This window comes from Haliotis rufescens, unplaced genomic scaffold (genome assembly GCF_023055435.1).
Source record: "Haliotis rufescens isolate VD_foot unplaced genomic scaffold, xgHalRufe1.0.p SCAF_160, whole genome shotgun sequence".
NCBI classification, from domain to species: Eukaryota; Metazoa; Mollusca; class Gastropoda; order Lepetellida; family Haliotidae; genus Haliotis; species Haliotis rufescens.
Window position 1 is genome coordinate 79,616 of NW_025963847.1, and position 23,185 is coordinate 102,800.

General features: G+C 40.3%; 1 protein-coding gene across 2 annotated transcripts; it reads right to left on the reverse strand.

Moving 5' to 3' along the window:
• Nucleotides 1-9,693: 9,693 nt before the first annotated feature.
• Nucleotides 9,694-23,179, reverse strand: LOC124143267 (putative ankyrin repeat protein RF_0381). 2 transcript variants are annotated; one of them, XM_048397177.1, is made up of 8 exons: nucleotides 21,965-23,179; nucleotides 19,954-20,375; nucleotides 19,765-19,851; nucleotides 18,684-18,836; nucleotides 13,670-13,705; nucleotides 12,231-13,444; nucleotides 10,476-11,805; nucleotides 9,694-10,246 (listed from the first exon to the last, which is right to left on the reverse strand). In XM_048397177.1, the coding sequence occupies exons 2-8, from the start codon at nucleotides 20,339-20,341 to the stop codon at nucleotides 9,837-9,839; spliced, it is 3,618 nt and encodes a 1,205-aa protein (XP_048253134.1). In that variant the 5' UTR covers nucleotides 20,342-20,375; nucleotides 21,965-23,179; the 3' UTR covers nucleotides 9,694-9,836. The 2 variants fall into 2 exon arrangements, with proteins under 2 accessions (XP_048253134.1, XP_048253135.1); XM_048397178.1 differs by lacking the exons at nucleotides 18,684-18,836; nucleotides 19,765-19,851; nucleotides 19,954-20,375; nucleotides 21,965-23,179 and adding an exon at nucleotides 15,021-15,042.
• Between the last annotated feature and the right edge of the window lie 6 nt (nucleotides 23,180-23,185).

A 23,185-nucleotide genomic window follows, 5' to 3' on the forward strand; every position in this document is an offset into this window, starting at 1 on the left:
ATCCCTACACAATCTCCGGGGCACAGAGAATGCAATCTTATCCCTACACAATCTCCGGGGCACTGAGAATGCAATCTTATCCCTACACACTATCCAGGGAGCTGCAAATGCAAATCTTACCCCTGCACACTCTCCGGGGCACTGAGAATGCAATCTTATCCCTACACAATCTCCGGGGCACTGAGAATGCAATCTTATCCCTACACACTATCCAGGGAGCTGCAAATGCAAATCTTACCCCTGCACACTCTCCGGGGCACTGAGAATGCAATCATATTCTACAATCTCTCCAGGGCACTGACCTGAGAATGCAATATCATCTGTACACAACCTCCAGGAACTGAGAATGTACATTTTATCCCTGCACACTGTCCGGGTAGCTGCGAATGAGATTTGAATATTTACTGATCTGAAGCGCAGGTAATAAATTATTATATGGAACTGCATGCTGCGAGAAATAAATTCCAAAATGATGAAGTATGACGAGTTCCTTCTGGTCGTAAAAAGGCAACATTTTGACCTGGTGCTGGTCGGGGGAACCATGAGAGGAATGGAACTGCATCTGATTCCATACCATCTTGGCATCCCTTTCTGTTTCCTCAGCACAGACATCGACCCTTGGAGATCCGGCCTCCCTGTCAACCCATCACATACACCAATAACTGGATCGGAATTCACAGACAAGATGGATTTCTTTCAGCGCATGCAGAACACATTGATGTATATGAGTCTGACAAAGACCTTTTCTTTTGCGATGACAGAGACAACTTTAAAGGCCCAAATGTTAACGCCGTTACTCTGGGCAGCGTCATGAGTAAAGCAAAGCTGTGGCTAATTCAAAATGATGATTTTTTTTTAATATCTTCGAGTGAGTGAGTGATCAATACCCTACTGAATGGTACTTCGAATACTGGAATGGGTGTTAAAGGGTACTTATGAATTGTTTACCTACCAACTGACAAGTGTGACAAGTTCTATAGTATTCCCTTGCATCATTTTGTAACCCTGATAAATAGAAATGGTTCAACAACTTCTGGTAATTTTTTTTAACACCTAAGTGACCTGCTAACAGTGAATCATGCGCTAGACTGAGGATTTCCTCACGATAACACTGTGGTACTACAACTTGATGTTGAACACGCCAAAACTCATCTGCAGGAACGTCTGGCTGTCTCCACTTTCTCATCAAAATATCCAAATCCAAGTAATTCCCCACAGGTATATTCTCTATGTCCTTCACAGACAAAGCCATTTGCCTAAACTTTATCTACTCACTATCAGCCTTTTGCTTCTGTATCAGTTCCTCTCTAGACCACACACCTCTAAATTCTTCACCATCAATAACTTGCTTAGCTCCTACATAATCAAATCCACACATAAAAGTTTCTGACAATCTACATGGCCTTCTTTAACTGGCAGACCTATTTCCTCTGATTGAACTTCAACTGGCAATTCTACATTCTCTGACTGAACTTCATTCCTAGCCATGGCTCTAGTAGCGGCACATGCGGGGTATAAATCAATGCTTTTTACCATGTCCTGATCCAAAACCTGAGCTGTGTCTGAACTTTCATCACTAACTGAATCCACAGAAATCGTAGGTTCATCACACATAACAGGGTCAGCGCCGATTACTGAAACCTCACCTCCAGCTAGATCATTTCCTAAGAAAACATCAAAACACCAGACACCGGAAGTTGTGATCTAACTCCTACAACAACTGTTCCCGAAACAAGTTCTGACTTAAACTCTGCAGTACGAAGAGGAACATGGACAACACCACATTCTATACCTTGCACGAGTACACTTGTTCCTGTATAAGTCTCTTCTGATAGAGGAACTATACCTTCCAGTATTAGAGATTGTAATGCACCTGTATTCCTGAGAATAGTGACTGCCTTTACATCGCCACTGCCTATCACGATCTCACCTTTAGACATGAAAGGATCGTAAGTTGCCTCAATTTTCACTTCATCCTTGGACTCAACAACAGGTATGTCCTGACTGAGTAAACTACTAGGTGTCTTACTAAACAGTGTCTTACTAAACACTGCGGCGCAACCATGACCTTGGGGTCCCCCACTCTGAGTTTGACTTTTCCTACCATTACCATAGCTACCATGTCCGTTTTCCAGACTACCTTAATTACTAGCTAAGTGAGATTTACCACTGTAACCTTGGCTACCACCATGACCTCTAGAATAACCGCTATACTGACCTTGCTACTGCTGACCTTGAAACAGCTGACCTTGAAATCGAGGTCCCCGACCAGAAGTGTAATTGGAATAACCCGTGAATGACTGACCACGACTTTGTCCACCATTATTCACAGACTTGTGATCTGACTGAACCTGCCACGATTGACCATAGGATGAGCGACCACTCCCATAACTTTGGTAACTGGACTGAAATTTTCGATCTGGATAATTGTTGCCACTACCACGACCTCCGCCATGATAATCTCAGGACTGAAAATTCCTTGAAAATACACTTTTGTGAGTGAGTGTGTACCTATCTCCTAATATAGCCGCTTCCCGCCACGTTTTTACATCATGCTCATCCAAATACACCTTCACATCATTAGAACTACACCTTTTGAGCTCTTCGATCAACATTAATTGTTTCAGTTTGTCATAGCTTCCACCTACGTTCTCGGATACACACCTTCTGTCAAAATTAGTCTCCTTGACCATATCAAACTCAACATGGGTTTGATTTCCAAATTTTTGGTAATTTCTGAGCTTTTGCCTAAATGCCTCTGGAAAAAGTTCGTAAGCGCTTAAAATGGGTTGTTTAAAACCTTCATACTCGGAACTTTCCTCCACAGATAAAGCTGCATAGGCCTCCTGAGCTTTACCCACTAGCCCACTTTGTAATAGAGTAGTCCAACAATGTCTAGGCCACTTTAAATTTGTTGCTGTCTTTTCAAAATGAGCAAAATATGTGTCTATTTCACTTTAGCGAAAGCGAGGAACAAATCTAATAAATTGGGCCATGTTCTCTTCTTGTTCAACAAATCTACTTCTTGTCCCCTCTAATTCAAACCCTCAGCTTAGTTTTTCCATCTCGCGCTTATGCTCCCGCTGTTTTTCTTGTCTTTCAAGTTCCTATCTCTCACGTTCATACTCACGTTCTTTCTCCACAAATTCTTGTTTTTCACGTTCATATTCCTGTTTTTCTTTCTCTTTTTCTCTCTTTACTTTCAGCAATTCTATTTCCCTGTCAAATTGCATCTTAGCAACTTTCTCACTCTCAAATACATCCAATGTGTCTTTCTCGTGAACTAAGTTTTTGCTAACTAATTCTCCCAACAATACTTTCTGAATGACATCTTTTTTAGCTGTCTCATCTATTCTAATGTCATGATACTCAGCTACTTGCTTAAGCTCTGTCTTTGACAAGTTTTTAAATTTGGTTTGAGTTACTGATTGCATAAACTCACTAGGTATAAAACTCATGATGCTACTGACATGATATACATGTATGACACAAAAAAACAAACAAGATTGTTGTGATCTTCAGGACTTTTCTTTTTGAATAATGATTATAGGAGGGGAGTAAATAATACAAATATGCTTCCCACTTACAATTTAACCCCTTATGATTTAAATAGGTTCATAAATCGACGAGCCCCCATTTGTTACGTGTGGTATGAACGGCAGGGGTTCCCGCTAATACCCACAAATAACAATTACAAGAATCACACAACAATCTCTGAAGTTTAAAGCTAGATTTAATAATTAAAACAAAGATAAGTATATAACAATTCTCAGTTACTGGGCAAGGCACTCATACACATCTATTTAGGGAAAGCAATATGGCAAATGTGCAATATAGATAACAGTCACCTCAGATTTCTTGACATCACATTCCCTATGAATTTCAATTCACATTGTTCCAAACTTATATTTCACAGTTCACAGGATAACTGGGTAACAACAGTTTCCTCCTTCGAAGCGTCGACATGACCTTCTAACTTTGTCTCCGGACATAACGCTGGGCTGAACTGCCCTCGTTCAGTTAAACCACATTTCTCCCTCTCCAATTCTTTTTCCTTCCCCCTTTCTGTTCGATAACTTGCCCTCATATAGTAAACAAATTTCCAAGTAAGCTATCTACTTCAGCACACAACAAAAGGTTGATCGGCCCACACCAATCAGTTACCAAGCCAACTCAAACTCCAATCACCCCAGAAGCACGCTTCTCCCCGTCAGGCAGCTTGCTTAACTCAATCAAGCATGACGCCGTCCACCCAAACTCGACCCCTTGTGAACCACACAAAAATACAACGTCACTCATAACAATATCAAGTACATAGGCGATTTCTCTGTGCGAAAAGCTCAACCTTCAGCAAGGCAGTTTATACAGTTTTATGATAGATCAAATAATAGTGTTGTTGTTTCGTTTGGAAGCTTTGTGAATCTAGAGCAGCTGCTTGTTCAAAAGCTCTTTACAGGTCTTTTAAAAACTCCTTATTCATATGTGATACGATTAAACGTTACTTCACCTGACAAACATAAGTTTTTAACATCCTCTTGGTTTCCTCAGAACGATCTCTAAGCCAAAACTAAAACCAAACTATTAATTAAAATCATTGATGCCAGTTATCCGAATGAGGCTGTTGCTAACAGTGTCCCTACGGTAGGAATACAGATATACACTGATCAGTACTATGACGCTAATCGTTTTCAGCGAAAAGGATGTGAAATATTCGTTGACTAGAATATTAATCATCCAAAACTGACTCCCACATGAGGTATCGGGTGAGATTAAGCGATATCTACATTGTAGATATTGCTGCAATGAAATTGCATCACAATGCTTTGCAGATCTTTGTGACGTCATTGGTTACCATGACATCACAATCAAATGACATCACTAATGGCTCTGCTACTGAAGCTGTTAGCAGTACTTTTACACTTATACACGGCTTATTACTGTCTACAAACTGAAAAAGTTGGAAGAATGATGTTGGATCGTTTGATATCAAATATAACAATACTCGTTGATAAAAGCCTCGTTTTGATATATTTAATATCAAAAGACACTCGGGTGAGATTCTCTATATCTACCATTATGCAAACACAGCGTGACAATGAGCACTTTAATATCATCTCAAGCACAATCATTCAGGGTCATGCAGAAAACATAAACATTCGTTGCCTTCAGTTTCATTATGTTCGCCGTACTCGAGATTAAAGAATCAAACGTTCTTTTCTGATATATATGTTGTCTTTTTAAGAACACTGTGAATTTTAGTCAGTCAACCACTGATGTTACAAATTCCTAGGGACCGTTTAGTTTGTTACATTTCAGGTAATATTTCACTTTTAGTAAATGTGTGTACATCCGACCGGGGATAGAATCAGCTTCACCATATGTAGCGATATCACACACATATACTTTTCCGTATCCGATTTCAAACAGTGAGTTAGTGAGTGGATGCTATTTAACGCCGCACTCAGCATTGGTATTCATATATAGTGAACCGCAAAAGAAACGTCACCATGGATAGATGTATGAGAAACCTCATTGTCCAAACACTGTAAAATACTTTGAGACATATTAAAAAGATGAAACTTTTATCATTAAATTGATTATCAAGGTTGAAATGAAAGTGTCAAATGTTCTTAAAGTGAAATACAACATTAGTCTCTGAGAAAATGACATCACAAGTCAGTATCTCGTCTGTCCGCCATGTGCATTGATGACTGCAATGCAACGTCGATACATGGAATGGATGAGGCGGTTGATGAAGGCCATAGACACTTGAGCCCACACTCTGAGGAACGCCTGACGCAGTTCAGCTGCAATTGTCGGCCTTGGTCGGACGTCATTCAGCCGTCTTTGAATCTCGTCCCACAGGTGCTCAATGGGATTTAAATCGGGACTGAGGGCAGGCCACTGCACGGTTCTGATGCCATTCTGCTGGAGGAAGTCTCTCTTGTTGCTCTCGCAGTGTGGGCACGGGCGTAATCATGCTGAAATTCATGGTTGCGGCGACGTGCCAACTGAGGTATGGCGTGTGGTATCAAGACTTGATCAATGTACCGAGCTGCTGTGACACCATTGACTCTCCCTTGACCGATATTCTGGGAGACCACAGGGTCGACCTTCTGTGCAAGACCAATTCCATCCCACACCATGATGCTCGGACCACCCCAGGAGTCTCTCTCAACAACACAACCATCCGAATAACGTTGCCGGCGTCGCCAGACTCTCTGCCATCTGCTGTTGAGATACAGTAACGGCTCTCGTCTGAGAAGAGTTATCTTCTCCACTGCTGGTGGCGCCAATGCTGGTGCTGTGTTGCCCACTGAAGACGGTCCCGGCGATGACGTGGTGTCAGAATGGGTCCTCGGTGTGACCTGTGACAGTGGCGGTGTCTGCTCGTCAATCGTCGACGCACGGTGTCCGCACTAATGTGTCGCTGGTGTGTCCCCATGGTCTGTCGAACAGTTTCCACACCAGTAACAAAGCGATTTTGAAGGTGCTGTCGCACAATCTGACGATCCTGACGTGCAGTCATCTGTAGTGTTGGTGGTCTGGTACCGTTGCTGGAGCCTGTGTCCGTTCCTTACGTTGACTTGAAATGCATTGGCCACTTGCCGGGCGGTTTGTCCAGTTTGTAATCGCCCAAAGGCTTGGTGTCGCTGATTTCTTGTCAATCTTGGCATGTGGTAGCAATTCAATAACGAATGAATGTTATCCAATCTGGGTAGATTCTTATAGGGCAAGAAATGGGGCAACGCATGTGCATTTCAATTTGAACTGCACGGTTACTATGGCCGTTGCCGTGATGCGTTTGGGCGATAGGTTTTATTGTCATCTGCTTCGGTTTTTTTATCATCAAATTACATTTTTACGGAAAATGAAATGTTAAATTTTAGATAAAAATTACTCAGATATTTAAATGACAACCTTACATGCATTTATACTTGGGGTGACATTTCTTTTGCGGTTCAGTATATGTTTATGAGGGACTACGGTTATGGCGAACTAACATTAGTGGTCCCTTTGAGTTCGTTATAACCGTAGTTTACTATATATATATATATATATATATATATATATATATATATATATATATATATATATATATACACACACACGCACGCACGCATGTCACAGAAGACAATACCTTATGCGTGTAAATCGTTTCCATGGTCAGTTGTGGAATGTTCCCAACATCATTCTACGTTATGAAGCGCTCGTAAAAGATATGTATACCTGCCTGAAATGCTCCCTGAACAAACAAATGAGTAGTACATACAAACTGTTATGTTAGTGTATCGAGTTGTAAGGAGGAAACCCCGAAGTGTCGCGTGTCTTAGATGTTTACCACGTACAAGGTCCTGGTGCCCACAGAAAAAGGGTAATAAATTTGAATTTCAAACCAGTGATCAGCGCATCCTGGTACAGGTAAGGGTAATAATAAAATACCCTGCACACAGACCGTCTAAGACCACTGAATTACCCATGGTAAACCAACTAGAAACACCCCCTTTTTCAAATATGACTTAAAAATAATATAAAAGATCCGAGATAAACATATATTTTTCCCTTGTCAATGGTGTGGTTGATAACCCATAACTCCGCAAACAGAATACGTTTCATATAAAAAAGTAAATACGGGATGTTCAGAACATCAGGGGTACGCTGGGCAATGACTCAAATTGAGCCTGTTTTTGTTTTTTCAAAAAGAAACTACAACATCTGTCACACAATGGTTTCACAGCAACTGACAGCAGCCACAGCAATTGTATTGAACAAGTTTATTACTCCCACAATAACAGGAATATCTGCAGTGTCGCTTGTGCAGTTTTCAATGGTTACAGTTCCTGATGGTTCCAGTATGTGATGGTTACAGTTTCAGATCGTTACAGTTCCTGATGGTTACACTTCCTAATGATTACAGTTTCAGATGGTTACAGTTTCTGATGGTTACAGTTGGTGATGGTCACAGTTCCTAATGGTTACAGTTGCTGATGGTTACAGTTCCTGACGGTGACAGTTCTTTATGATCGCAGTTTCAGTTGTTAAAGTTTCTGATGGTCGCAGTTCCTGATCGTTACAGTTCCTGATGGTCACAGTTTCTGATGGTTACAATTCCTGATGGTTACAGTTTTTTATGGTTAGAATTTCTGATCATCCCAGTTTCTGATGATTACAGTTGCTGATGGTTACAGTTTCATGTGTTTACAGTTTAAGATGGTTAGTTTCTGATGATTACAGTTCTGATGATTACAGTTCCTGATGGTTACAGTTTCTGATGGTTGCAGACCCTGATGGTTACAGTTCCTGATGTCACTATGGTTACAGTTCCTGATGGTTACAATTCCTGACGGTTACAGTTCCTGATGGTTACAATTCCTGACGGTTACAGTTCCTGATGGTTACAGTACCTGATGGTTACAGTTCCTGATGGTTACAGTTAGGATGATTACATTTCCTGATGTCACTGGTTACAATCCCTGATGGTTACAATTCCTACCGTTACAGTTCCTGATGGTTACGGGGATGACACTCATCATAATCCTAAGATGGCCAATAGACACATATAATTCACTACCTAGTGTCACACATACAAAGTGGAACAGTTCCTCTGTCTCCGTGTGTCATCCACATACCTTCGGTGATTGACACATGTGATCAAAACTAAATAAGTAGAAATCGAAAATAACAGTGCCAACAACCAATCTATTGAAGGATATTTTGAACCAGGCAATGTTTACCTATATATCGCAACAACACACTTCTAGCATGTTTTGTAATTACAGATTAGCTGACATATGCTGTTGCTATGCTGAATTAAACTTCACAATAACATTGTAGCTCAGGAGTAGTTCTTCAAGATACAACTATGCATTCTCTGTAAATGTTTATAAACGCATTCATTATTTCCCCTAAGTTGGCATCATTACGCAGTACATATATTTGTTTAAAATGTATATACACTGTAGGATACTGCAAACTGATATCATAATTGATGCACTTATATAGTTATTATTTCTATGCCGAAAAGTAGGAAATGCCACACATTATCTAGTTAAGATCAAACACAGACAAACTAAAGGGTTTTCTATTCCGAAAAGGAAATGTCATACTTCAGACGGTAGGGATAAGATGTAGACAACACGTTGGTATGACAATGATGTTAAAGACATAACACAATATATTTCTCTACTCATTTCAGAGAAGTTTGTGTCCCGGCGGAGTCTCAGTAATCTATAGTCTCATTGTGAATGATGACACACCTCTAGTTCCTATTAATTCAACGGATCTACATGAAGCAGAACAACAGTGACATAACTGACATATGATATAAAAAGAATAGGGTAGGTATTGTTTCATCTTCTTTAAATACTGTTTCTATCACAAGCGGTTATATGTGGTCTTTTACAATGGTTTCTTACACTCTACTTGCGATATGTTCATTCTTCGTTGAAAGGACAGCACTCTGTTGTGTCATCAATTCACCAGCATAAACACCACCTCTCGCACACAGATAGTCAAATGATGTCTGTCCAAGCACATCAGCCTTCCTAAAAATAGCGCCATGTTGTATCATCAGTTGTATCACACTAGCATCAACATCACCACTCACACACAGATAGTGAAGTGCTGTTTGTCCATAGAGATCAGCCTTGTTAACATCAGCGCCATGATGTATCATCAGTTCTACAACACTAGAGTAAACACCACCACTCTCACACAGATAGTGAAATGCTGTCTTTCCACGCCGATCAGCCTTGGTAACATCAGCGCCATGTTGTATCATCAGTTCTACAACACTAGCATCAACACCCCTTCTCGCACACAGAGTGAAGTGCTTCTCACACAGAGTGAAGTGCTGTCTTTCCATGTCCATCAGCCTTGTTAACATCAGCGCCATGTTGTATCATCAGTTCTACAACACTAGCATCAACATCACCACTCTCACACAGATAGTGAAATGCTGTCTTTTCATCGACATCAGCCTTGTTAACATCAGCGCCATGTTGTATCATCAGTTCTACAACACTAGCATCAACACAACCACTCTCACACAGATAGTGAAATGCTGTCTTTTCATCGACATCAGCCTTGGTAACATCAGCGCCATGTTGTATCATCAGTTCTACAACACTAGCATCAACACCACCACTCTCACACAGATAGTGAAGTGCTGTCTTTCCATGTCCATCAGCCTTGTTAACATCAGCGCCATGTTGTATCATCAGTTCTACAACACTAGCATCAACACCACTACTCGCACACAGAGTAAAGTGCTTCTCACACAGAGTGAAGTGCTATCTTTCCATGTCCATCAGCCTTGTTAACATCAGCGCCATGTTGTATCATCAGTTCTACAACACTAGCATCAACACCACCACTCGCACACAGATAGTGAAATGCTGTCTTTTCATCGACATCAGCCTTGTTAACATCAGCGCCATGTTGTATCATCAGTTCTACAAAACTAGCATCAACACCACCACTCGCACACAGATAGTGAAATGCTGTCTTTTCATCGACATCAGCCTTGGTAACATCAGCGCCATGTTGTATCATAAGTTCTACAACACTAGCATCAACACCAAATCTCTCACACAGATAGTGAAATGCTGTTTTTCCATCTCTGTCAGCCTTGTTAACATCAGCGCCATGTTGTATCATCAGTTCTACTTCACTAGCATCAACACTACCACTCTCACACAGATAGTGAAGTGCTGTCTTTTCATCGACATCAGCCTTGTTAACATCAGCGCCATGTTGTATCATCAGTTCTACAACACTGGCATCAACACCACCACTCTCACACAGATAGTGAATTGCTGTCTTTCCATGCCGATCAGCCTTGTTAACATCAGCGCCATGTTGTATCATCAGTTCTACAATACTAGCATCAACACCACCACTCTCACACAGATAGTGAAATGCTGTCTTTTCATCGACATCAGCCTTGTTAACATCAGCGCCATGTTGTATCATCAGTTCTACAACACTAGCATCAACACCACCACTCTCACACAGACAGTGAAGTGCTGTCTTTCTACGCCTATCAATCTTGTTAACATCAGCGCCATGTTGTATCATCAGTTCTACAACACTAGCATCAACACCAAATCTCTCACACAGATAGTGAAGTGCTGTCTTTCTACGCCTATCAATCTTGTTAACATCAGCGCCATGTTGTATCATCAGTTCTACAACACTAGCATCAACATCACCACTCTCACACAGATAGTGAAGTGCTGTCTTTCCACGCTTATCAGCTTTGTTAACATCAGCGCCATGTTGTATCATTAGTTCTACAACACTAGCATCAACATCACCACTCTCACACAGATAGTGAAGTGCTGTCTTTCCACGCTTATCAGCCTTGTTAACATCAGCGCCATGTTGTATCATCAGTTCTACAACACTAGCATCAACACCACCACTCTCACACAGATAGTGAAGTGCTGTATTTCCAAACACATCAGCCTTGTTAACATCAGCGCCATGTTGAATCATCAGTTCTACAACACTAGCATCAACATCACCACCCTCACACAGATAGTGGAGTGCTGCCTTTCCAAACAAATCAGCTTTGTTAACATCAGCGCCATGTTGTATCATCAGTTCTACATCACTAGCATCAACATGACCACTCTCACACAGATAGTGAAGTGCTGTCTTCGTTTTCGTGGTTGCCGGATTTACACTTGCTCCACATTCCAAGAGGATACGGGTGGCAGTAGTGTTACTACTCTGTGCAACTTGTAACAACATAGTCTCACCGTCTTCATTGCTGTCGTTGACAGACAGTCTGCCTGTTTCCTGCAAAATAGGGCCGTATACATCAATTGATGATGATGTTAAAATTAAAGTTGAGTGCACGCATAACAAACTACAAACAAACCTTAAGGACTTCATTGAACCTAAACACCCTCACACTATGCATTTCCGTCAGATCATCAGCAAAGAAACATGGATATGTTATATGATCCGTATTAAAACTAAGGCTGTCAGTAAGTGGACGAGTGAGTTGGTTAAATGCTGCATTTAACATGTCAGTATTTTAATCATCTCATAACGTGCCGGCTTGATGTGGGAGGGAAGCCTGATAGTAATACAGGCCGTAGACGTTTACTTGCGTGCCTAGGCAAACATGTTCTAATATATCCCGGATAAAAACGTTGTGTATATATGGTGTAAAGATTCTGAAACGTAACTGTGATAAGGTACGTTATGTATTTAGTTACCTTGCAGCACAAGCAGATGAAATTATTCCAAAAGCTGTCCTTTTCAATTATGGATGAAAAGAAGGTCCGACAAAAGTCCTCGCTTTGGAAAAAGGGATGACGAAGCACATTAAAGCGTCTGTATATCACTGAAAGAGTGAACCTGTTGCAAAGACGTTGGATGTTCTGTTGGTTTGGCGATATTTTGAAGACATTTCTTGAAACAGTACTGTCATGGCTTTGTGACTCTGCAAACCGCATTTTCTCCATTATGAAAGAGAAACTAAAATATTTGATCGCGAACACCACATCACGTTTCCCTATGCAGTTTGCAACACTTTCATAAACGGATGGATGTGAAAATGTTATTACTCCGTTGGTGTTTGACAGATAGCTACCATTTAATGGAGCCGATACTTCAATGATACCACTGCGTTGGTCATCGTCTTCTATCTCACTGGTATCAAGTCGCCCATCTCTTTTCAAGAGAGTCTTGAACACATCTTTTAATTTTTCGTTATCCAGATACGCATCAGTCGTGGCATCCAAAATCTCAAGAGGGCGGGAGAAAAATTGTACAATGTCAACACATTTCTCCTCCGACTTCAACTCAGCAAACAGCTTGCAACAATGTGGAAATCCATATGGTATGCTGCTCTGAATCACTTTTAATTTTTCAGTTTCTGGTATGTCTTTAATATTCTTCTGTTTCAGATGATAGTCTAGCATCGGACCCTTCTCCTCTACAGGTAGACACGATAGGTTTGTGACAGCATCGACCCCAAGAATGGAACGTTTATGTTTTTCAAGACAAGGCTCAACTTCATTTAGGATATTTGATCTTTGCACCAACATACAAATCACTCCACTTGGCTGCTCAGATTCTTTTGCCTTTGATATGTTTTCCATGGCATCGAATATGACAGGTTTCCATGTGCTGAATGCTATTTTATCAAGAGCAAAGGCCCCTAAAACATCGTTCATCATGAGGAGAGATCGGTGGGTATTCTTTGTGATGGTGTGATACTGCTCCACTGTCTTCACTCGAAACACTTCTCGCCCTCGTTTCATCATCTCATGAAGCACCATGTAGGCCACTGTTGTCTTCCCATCACCACCACTTCCGGTGACTGTGATCCAGTTTTGTCCAGCGTCCATCTTCTTCACGATGTCATCAACAAACTGTGTTTTGATCATGCCAGATGTCCACGTTTGGATATCTGAAACTGTCTCATCTGTGAGATGCAAATGCGTAAAATAGTATCACCATTGAAGTTACATGAGTTGCAGCACTTTGTTATAATATGGTCTTGCCATTTATCGTGATAAAGCTACCAAGATTAATGTACCAAACAGAAACAGAACTTGGACTTTCATTCATTTGAGAATTGATGATCAAACATGCTTACGACTACGTGTCAACTATGCTCATTTCGTTAACAATGAGGTGTCATACCTACCTCTTATCCTTTGTACTGCTGGGTCTTTTAGGGTCCCTGAAAAATATGTCAAGTAAATCATTATATGTTTAACATGGTTGGTTAGTTAACATCACTGACATATATTCATCATCAGTAGAAAAAGACTTTTCTCGTCATTTAGATGAAATATTTAGGAACATTTTTGTCTGCCATTTCTATCATAGCAATGTTATTTTGGACTATATGTTTAGTGCTACTTTCTAACACTGTTATTTTGCAGCTACAAATTCAATACATTTATCACGACGGGTTCGTTCAAGCACAGATATTCAGAGAACAATGTGAATTAACGTGTGACACAAAATGATAGCTTTAAATTATGCCAAACATAATGTTCACTTCAAGGTTGCTGTGATGCAGTTTGATTCTGATCTTAGTTTGTGTTTACATAGGAACTTCATAGTCATACACGACCTGAACATAAAAAAGTATGCAAGGTTTTTAAAGGTTGGGTAATGTTCGGAATTATGTTAACGCCAGTCCTCAAATTCATTCGGATGCTATAACAATCCTATATGTTTCATTCTGGGATTTTTCTTGATTTTCCACCAAAAAACTTTTACTTTCTGACAGCACGCACAAACCTGAAACCCAAACATGAATGGTAATATCCGGGGGTCCTACACGTATTCATAAAAGAAGGATGTCCTTATAAGTGATGTTGTGTCACTTTCCTCGCCATAAGAATATCACAAGAAGTGTTGTTTCAATCTATTCCTCAAAATTTGTTTTCAAATTTGTGAAATGTCCACTGAAGATACTGAGATGCTTATGTAGCCCATATTAGCAGCTAACGGAAACAACTACGTTATGCATTTCAAGAACTCACGTCCCAAAATTAAAAATCTAAATTTAAACAGTATGACTTAAATCATTCGCCGAAAAAGGAGTATTTGCATACTCCAGCCATTGAAGCTAGGGTCCCAGTTTTGTAATTCAAGGCTGTGAGTTGAAATTAATTTCATGACCTAATTATGTTCATTATCTCAGCTAATAATTAGTAATCTAGTATGATCTCTGTCTTTATATTAGTTGCCGGAACTTCGAATTCCTCTCCTCAGAAGACGTGAAATTGGTAACTATGCTATATCCTTGTCCGATAATGTAAGCGCGTTCTGATGCCTGAATATGTCGTATCATATACTTGTTTCGAATTGTTTTTAAATATAAAACGTCGATGCTTCATCAAACAAGGGACAATTGAAGAAATATTTTGCAAATTTATTCCTAGAAAACTACACATGACTAGATAAAAATATAGTGATGTTTTCAATCATACCAAAGTTATGACCAAAGTGAACATAAGATTTGTAAATTCTCTTGAACTTACGTGATTAACGTTATTGAATGGGGTATGCGCTTCTTGGTAGGAACCTGCGAAAATCGTTAAATGTGTGCAAATCTGATTTCAATAAACATATCTCCCATACCTTTTAACTAAATATAAATTCGATTTTTTTATCGGCAAATAAATTATGAGCCATTTCAGTAAATTTATTATACGATAAAAACTTAATTTTCGAGGTCATCATGTCAGTTGCAGAAATTAGAAAATTAGTGTCATGTTATATATTTTTCAGGAAACAATAAATGAATTACAAATATTCACTAATCCTTATTTCAACTGTTTTGGTGGAATATTTACCGTCTACGGAAAACAAATCACGTGTCGTAATGCTTGCAGACGTACAAAAATCAAGCTTGGCGCGCTTCGTCCGACCTCAGCATTAGTTATTGCTATTTCATTATGAACAAAGTTTACATTGCCTCGCGATATGCCGTCGCGAAAGTTGAAGAGCTTCACATTCGAAAAAATGTTCAATTTGTCATTTTCAATTTATTACGACGAGAGAAAAACGAAAATAAAGATCTAGAATCTGACAGCAATATTTCAGTAAGTGCAATGGCCACCGGACATGCGAAATATTTCAAAGTTTACTGTAATTGTTTTTTTCTAACGAAAGCATGTGGTGACCTTTGACATTCTGTGACCTTTGCACTTACATAACTATGACGTAATGGGAACGTGTCAGCTTGCATGATAGTGTTTCGGTGGTTCACTCCCAAAACTTCTACATGCCAAAACATCTACAGAGAGTTGTCATGGCTGATTGAGTTTACCTATTGTTATAATGGTATAGTCCTCCTGTAATTAAGAAGACTCATTAGCTTCTTTACGATTTTGTTTTAGAAAGGCAAGGAAGGGTACTTTGGGAAGATTAAATAGTTACAGATGTACCTAATGAAAACAACATATTTGGAGATAAAGAAGATTATAATAAAAAGACCCGTCACTTACAATGAAATTAACTGGTTTAGGAAATCACGATCTTTTCGAGGGCCTATCCCCTAAAGTAAACACATCAAAATTCGCGGATGATGGAGCCATCTGGATCCGCACTAAAAGCATGAAAATGGACCCATCAGACTCGCTGGGTGCACTTCAGGCCATCAGTGGCAGAAACTCAAACTCCAGGCCAAACACAATCAACAATATTCTATACGAATATACAAAACTATCGGACCAAGGGCAACAGGTGGAGCTGTGTTGGATCCCCTCTCACATAGATATTCATGGAAATGAAAAAGCAGACTCACTCAACTCATACTCAAATGAAAGGAAAATTGAAATTGCTATCTCACGCCTCAGACTTGGTCACAAAAAGCACTATGACAAGGTTTGTTCATCTTGCAACCTTTTAGACTTTGGTGCTGCCCCACCAAGCAGGAAGCGAGTTTACAGAGAGACTGAAAACCGCCTGAGACGTCTTAAGGACATGTTGACTCAAGGACAGAAAACCCCTATCGAGTTCCTTGATGCTGTTGGTCATCTTCTCAAACTTGGTTAAGAGACTTGAAAAAAAGTATTTTTAGTGTTGTATGTGACAGAGTAAGGCCAGTTGTGACATTAAATTAGTGCGTGTACTATTTATTTATACCAGTGCTTACATTAAATTAGTAAGTAGTCCAGTGCAAAAAGTGTGTGTACTATTTATTTATACCAGTGCTATATGAGTCGATTGTCTTCATATTGTTTTGTTGTGTTGTATGTTGTACACTTAATTAATTGGACTGTTCCAATCAATGCCCAACAGGTAATAGCCAGGATATTAGTGGTGCAGTGGACCATAAACTTTGCTGTAGAAGTTTTGGCATGTAGAAGTTTTGGGAGGACACCGTTTCGGTTAGCCACCAGTATTTCACAGAGTGGAACGGCTATGATCATCTTGTGTTAGTACCGATAATATGATCACATAAATACTGCGCAATAAAATACCCTTGTCAGTCTCCCAATGTGAACTTGAGGGAGTCTTGTCCATTCATCTTGCAGCCTGACCTAGTTCGGCTAATGTAGGGAGCGGCCATGGATGTCTCCAGATCATGTCCCATGCCAGACGTGCGCTATGTGGAAAAGGTCAGTACTCATGACTAGGCATTGCATTCTGGTACGTTGCTGCTGGATGTAGTCAGTTACAATATGTCCACTGAAGTGACGAGCGACATTGTCTTGAAAGACAAAACGTGGACCAGCACGGCGCAAATGGCACAACTACTGGCAAATGACACAACTACAATATCAATTGGCGTTGTGACAGTAATGGTGATCAAGTCTCAAATTGTAAAGACCCACCCCACATTAATCATCTTGCCTTACGTTGACGTTCCCATGACATTCGTTAACGGGCCTCAAAATACGTCCACGCCTATCAAGAAAGTCAGAGTGAATCCGAAACATTTCGCGAGGCCAAGGTCTACGCTCCAAATACCATTGACATCTGGCGACGTTTGCCGATGTGCCTGTAACTCGGGTGATCAAAGAATTGATTGGCTGTTTGGGCTCTATTTTTTTAAGGGCGGTGGGGTAGCCTTCTGGTTAAAGCGTTCGGTCGTCACGCCAACGACCTGGCTTCGATTCCCCACATGGGTACAATGTGTAAAAGCCCATTTCTGGTGTTCCCCGTTGTGATACCGCTGGAATATTGTTAAAAAGGACGTTAAATCATCCTCACGCACTTGATTTTTTAATGCCTGGTTTCTGATTAATCGACATGTGTTGTCGACCTAGATCGCCCTGTCTGTCACATATTGAACCCAAAATCGAAGCCGGGTCTTCGGCGTGACGAGCGAACGCTTTATCCACTTGGCTAACCCACCGCCCTGCCGAAATCTGTTCCACAAACTGAAACATATTGGCTACCTCTCGCTGGCACCAACCATTTTGAAGCATTCCAATAGCCATTGATAACGTTCATCACGTTGTACACGACGCATTCCCAGTCCTATCACGAATATTGATCAGTAGTGAGTGAGTGAGTTGGGTTTAACGCCGCTTTTAACAGTATTCAAGCTATATCGCGGCGTGTCAGCTTAATGTGGGAGGAAAGCCTAAAGTGATGCATGTCTCAGACGTTCACCACTTTGGTGAAACCCACGAGCACGGGTAGGGTGCTGACAAACCTAGAAACATAATTGAGGCGAACCGGGATTCGAAACCACAATCATAGTTTTCTGGGACGCAACTCTGCACAGCTAATCGCCCCCGTGCCCCCTATTGATCAGTATGAATTACAGCAAGAGTAGAAGTGTTGCTGTGGATTATGAAAATAAACAATTTTAATGAGCGATTTGACCAACCATTAGGTCTTCAGCAACCTATGCTTGCCGTAAAAGGCGACTATGCTTGTCGTAAGAGGCGACTAACGGGATCGGGTGGTCAGGCTCTCTGACTTGGTTGATGCATGTCATCGATCCCAATTGATGCTCATGATATTAATCACTGGATTATCTGGTCCAGACTCGATTATTTACAGACCGCCGTGATACAGCTGGAATATTGCTGAGTGCGGCGTTAAACAACAAACCAACAAACTAATCAACCAAACGTGGTGTCAGACAATACACGATAGTTTTCGTTTGATGTTTCAGCTAATACACTTCGATAGGTTCTCTTACTTAACATCAAATAGAACGTAACAAAAAATGTCTAATTTACTTGTTGGTCTGGTTTCATTGTTCTGTTGTCTTTCTCCACCGTCAGTGGACGTTGATGACTGGATCACCTGTTGACCTCCCACTGTTGCATATCGTGCGTTAAGGTTGGCTACCTCTGTTTTCTTTGTAAAGTGGACCTGTGGGTTGTTGATTACTGAAAGGAGACAAAGATATATTTGTCAAATGTGGCTTGGTTTGAATACCTTGCACACGGGTTGCATACCAATAGATTTGCCAAGTAAATATAAAACACTGTCTTGTCAGTCCTATTCCATACACTACACACCAGAACCATCTCCGTATGTAACTTCATGTTTTTTGTCTTCAGAGAAAGTAAATTGCGTAATACTTGTGCTTCAGTAGCTCGATATCGAGCGTTGACAGTTCTTGCATGTGTATATCTCTTTGTGGACGTTTCGCATCAAAAAGAGACAAACAATGAATGTAACATAACATACATGTTCACACAAGAAATACGTTCGTTGTAGCAATGTGATTTAGGCTTGTCAGTCGCTTGTGTATAAGTTCTTGTAGAAAAAACCAGGATATACAGGAAAAATCTCTTGAAAATTCCCAATTTGAAAATAATAATTTCCCAATTCATGTTACAATATGTTTCAATGTGTAAAACTAATGGCTTATTTTATGGCTGTGTGGAAGTAACCCGTATTTAGCTATTATAGGTCCAATGTATGGAAACAAGTTTTAATGTTTTGTTTTATATTATTGCATTAAATGCAATCTCAAAATACCTCTAAGAAAATATGAACATTTTAAACAAAATAACAATTTCCCCTAATTTGCCTGAGGGGCATGTGATGTTATAAGAGGGTGCATTAAGAAATGCCAACTCAATGCTACACACTCATACATTTATAACAGCAATGGTGAGTTATACTATAAACGAATTCGGATACTTTCAGGACGTTCATCAATTAATAACTTTTAATGAATGTTTTGTCGTTTTTCCATGCAATGACTACAAACGGAAAAACGACGTTATCGTGTTTGCAATGGAATGCGATTCAGACAATCCACCTTGTCAGAGAACGATTTTGATACACCGAAATCCACACCTATACCTATATTTGTTGGACGCTGTTCTGTATCCACTGACAACGCGTTGCTGACTGATTCTGCTATAGCACGTGACAAGTCTTGTTCGTCATCTGCAATAGAAAAAACGCAAGTGTTTATGATGAAAAAATACCAAAACTTAGTCTATTGTTTGAGAATGACTGACTTTCCTGAAATATATGTAATAAACACACCTTGCGTTAGTGCCACGGCCCCCTGCAAACACGAAGGAGATCGTGATCGGTGCGTCTTTCCACTGTCGTAGTGGCAATTTGCAGCTGCATCATCTGTGGTTGTTAGTTCGTCCCTGTCACCTAGCATCATAGCAGCACAGTCAGCTCCACCTGGTAAACATTCATCTGTCCTCAGTTGGTCTTCTGTGTCCGTCTTACGAGAACTCTGTTGCTGGTACAGGGCCTCCAAACCAGGGTCAAAGTCATTGTTTATACACACCGCCTCTTCCTCCTCCTCCTCCATCCCCTCCACCTCACTTTCTGAGGTGCTGCCCGAGTCATCGAGGTCTGGAGCTACCTCCCCTTTGTTATCGCTGTCATCTGATTCTTGGAGAGATGGTGAGCTCATCTTGTAAACTTTACCCAACAAATGTTCCTTTTTTCTGGAAAACAACAGTTGCAATGAAAAATCAGTTTTTGGTATGTGGAGTCACATGTTTTTTTGTGTCAAACTGTTGTCCTATTGAAACAAAAGCTATCAGTAGAAGACATCCTTCATTTTGTATGAGTGCAACGTTGAATAAAGTGCTTAACACTAAAACTAAACAAAACCGGCAAAACCTTTTCCATATTCATATACATTAAACTACGTATGTAAGCTTATAACGAACTACGGTTCTATCGAACTAAAATAGTGGTCACTTTGAGTTCGTTATTACCGTAGTTTACTGAAATAGAGCGTAGAAGCTGGGTGACTGCCTACATATTCTTAAAAAAATGTATTTCTTTACTTATAACCTCTCACATCTGATTTCTTTCTGTTGAAATTCTGTTAATAATTTGAAATATACCAAGTGCAGATCTACAATCCATCAACTAATCAGTTACTCAATTGCAACAATACGCATACCAATCATCATGGTGTGAAATAAAAGATCTATCAATTATTCTGTTCCTTTAAACTGTTCGTTAAGTGTCATGAAAGGTGTTAATTAACTGAACATTCTAATACTCATGTGTTTTATTATAGTTGTAAAATAGTAAGATTTGCTGCGTACGTTCATTACAAGTAAAAAATAAAAGAAAACAAAACGTGCACGTTTAATATGTAGTATTGAAAGCACTATTGACATGAAGCACAAACCGGTAAATATAACCTCTTGCAGGCACCTTCCTTCCGACCCTTAATTGATCAAAACACAATTTTGACGTTCATCGCTAGCCATGATGATGTTCATTGCTAGCCTAATGGATATTCCTTAAAGTGCACTTTGCAATTTCGTCGGAATAGCTTGTTTTCACTTTATGATTATAGCCAAACAAGCAGCTTTCTTCGTTATTCAATATAATTGCGATATTTCGTGATTCTGTTTCAAGTGTCGATGACCACCCACCCACCGCCACGCGTTTAGTCCAACTCGAGTTACTTCCCCTTCCAGTATGATCACAAAGCAACAGGGATGTGATATCGTAGCGTATATATGCCACAGTTAATTCTGCACTCGGTTTAGAACGCGATATTTCGTGTCCAACACGAGTTACATGCGACAGGGATGTGATATCGAAGCGGATGTACCCTTGTCAATTGTGCACTTGCATCAAGGTCGTATACATGAATTACAGCACAAACAAGCGCTGGCGGCGTCATGCACAGTAAGGGAATACTACATCTATGAGTTGGACCTCGAATTAGAACGGCATTTCGTTATCTATATTTGGATTGTAAAAGTTTTGAACATAAGGACAAATGTGATTCGAAACTCCCAGCTGTTTCATAAACAACAAACTTATTTATAGGGTGTCGCCTCATCACATATCCGGTTATAAATATGACATATCAGCCTGCATCGAATGTTTTAAGCAATCTAATAAGTCCCTGAAAATATTTAATGTGACATGATGTCCTGTGTCCCTGGTAACAATGGTTTATTTCCCTTGGCAAAGTAAGGGAGAACATGTTTTGTCCACTGTCCAGATGTGAAATATTCGGCTTATATAAGTGTAGACACGGTCAATCGTTCTTGTAACTCACCCTTTTCGTTGCCCTGTTGAGGGTCCTGGTTGGCATCGGTCCCCAGCTAGCTATGCTTGTCACGAGGCGACTACGTGGATCGGGTGGTCCGTCTCAGTGACTTGGTTGATTGCGGGATACCATCATCATACCCCGACGGCGAGCGTCGCTGCTCATAATACCAATCACTGGTTTGTCTGGTCCAATGCCGAGTTAAAGAGCAACTTAACAAACGCTGCCAGTGGTCCTGTCCAGCACACATACGTTGGGCTTGCGAGTCTCTTGTATACTAAATACGTCCCCCGGTTTCAAGCCGCTGAACCAGGACATGCCTGCCGACAATACGAACGTACAACCGCTCATATGGCGCTGCTGTTCGAAAGTAGTTAAGGAAGGAGATGCTATCAGTATCTCAACTGGCTGACAGTGAACAGAACTGTTGAAAATATAAAGTGTTATAGAACGATGGCTCACGAAGGACGGGATTTCTGGCACTGTAATAGAGATGGTATTCTTTGAATTATTAACTTTGAGAACAAGTGTTATTCTAAGTGAATATTCATTATAATCTTATGATATACACACCCTGTCCAGAAGTTGCAGAACACCTTTAAAATCACATATAGAAATCAGAAGTGGGTTTACGCCTCTTAAAATACTATTAATGAAATCTTAAGATTTCCTTTTGGCTGATGATAGTAAATCACTTTTAAAACTTGTTAGCAGGATGTGAATGCAAAGGGTCAATACTGCTAATTTAAAGATATTATTGACTATATACTACAGAGGGAGACGGGTGGACAATTCGCTGGGCATAGCTGGTTTCTTTGGGAACGACAGAAACCTATGCTCGTGGGTTCGAATCCTGGTTCGCCCAGATAATATTTGTCTAGGTTTGTCAGCACCATACCCCTGCAAAGTCGTAAACGTCTAAGACTTCGGGCTTTCCTCCCACATTAAACAGACACGACGTGATATAATTGGAATGCCGTCTGAAGCGGCGTTAAATCCAACACACTTTCTCACTATTACTACACATATATCCCGTCGACCAGAAGTGGGATAACTCCTTTAAAATCTACAGTTAATGGTGTCGTAATAATTTCTTCAGGCTGATGATAGTAAATTTTGTGAGCAGAAAGTGAATGTAATGTGTAAATATTCTAATCTGAAGAGAGTGTTTCCTTGTATTACCCATATAACTCGACCAGAAAGGGGATAACGCCTTTAAAATCTACAATT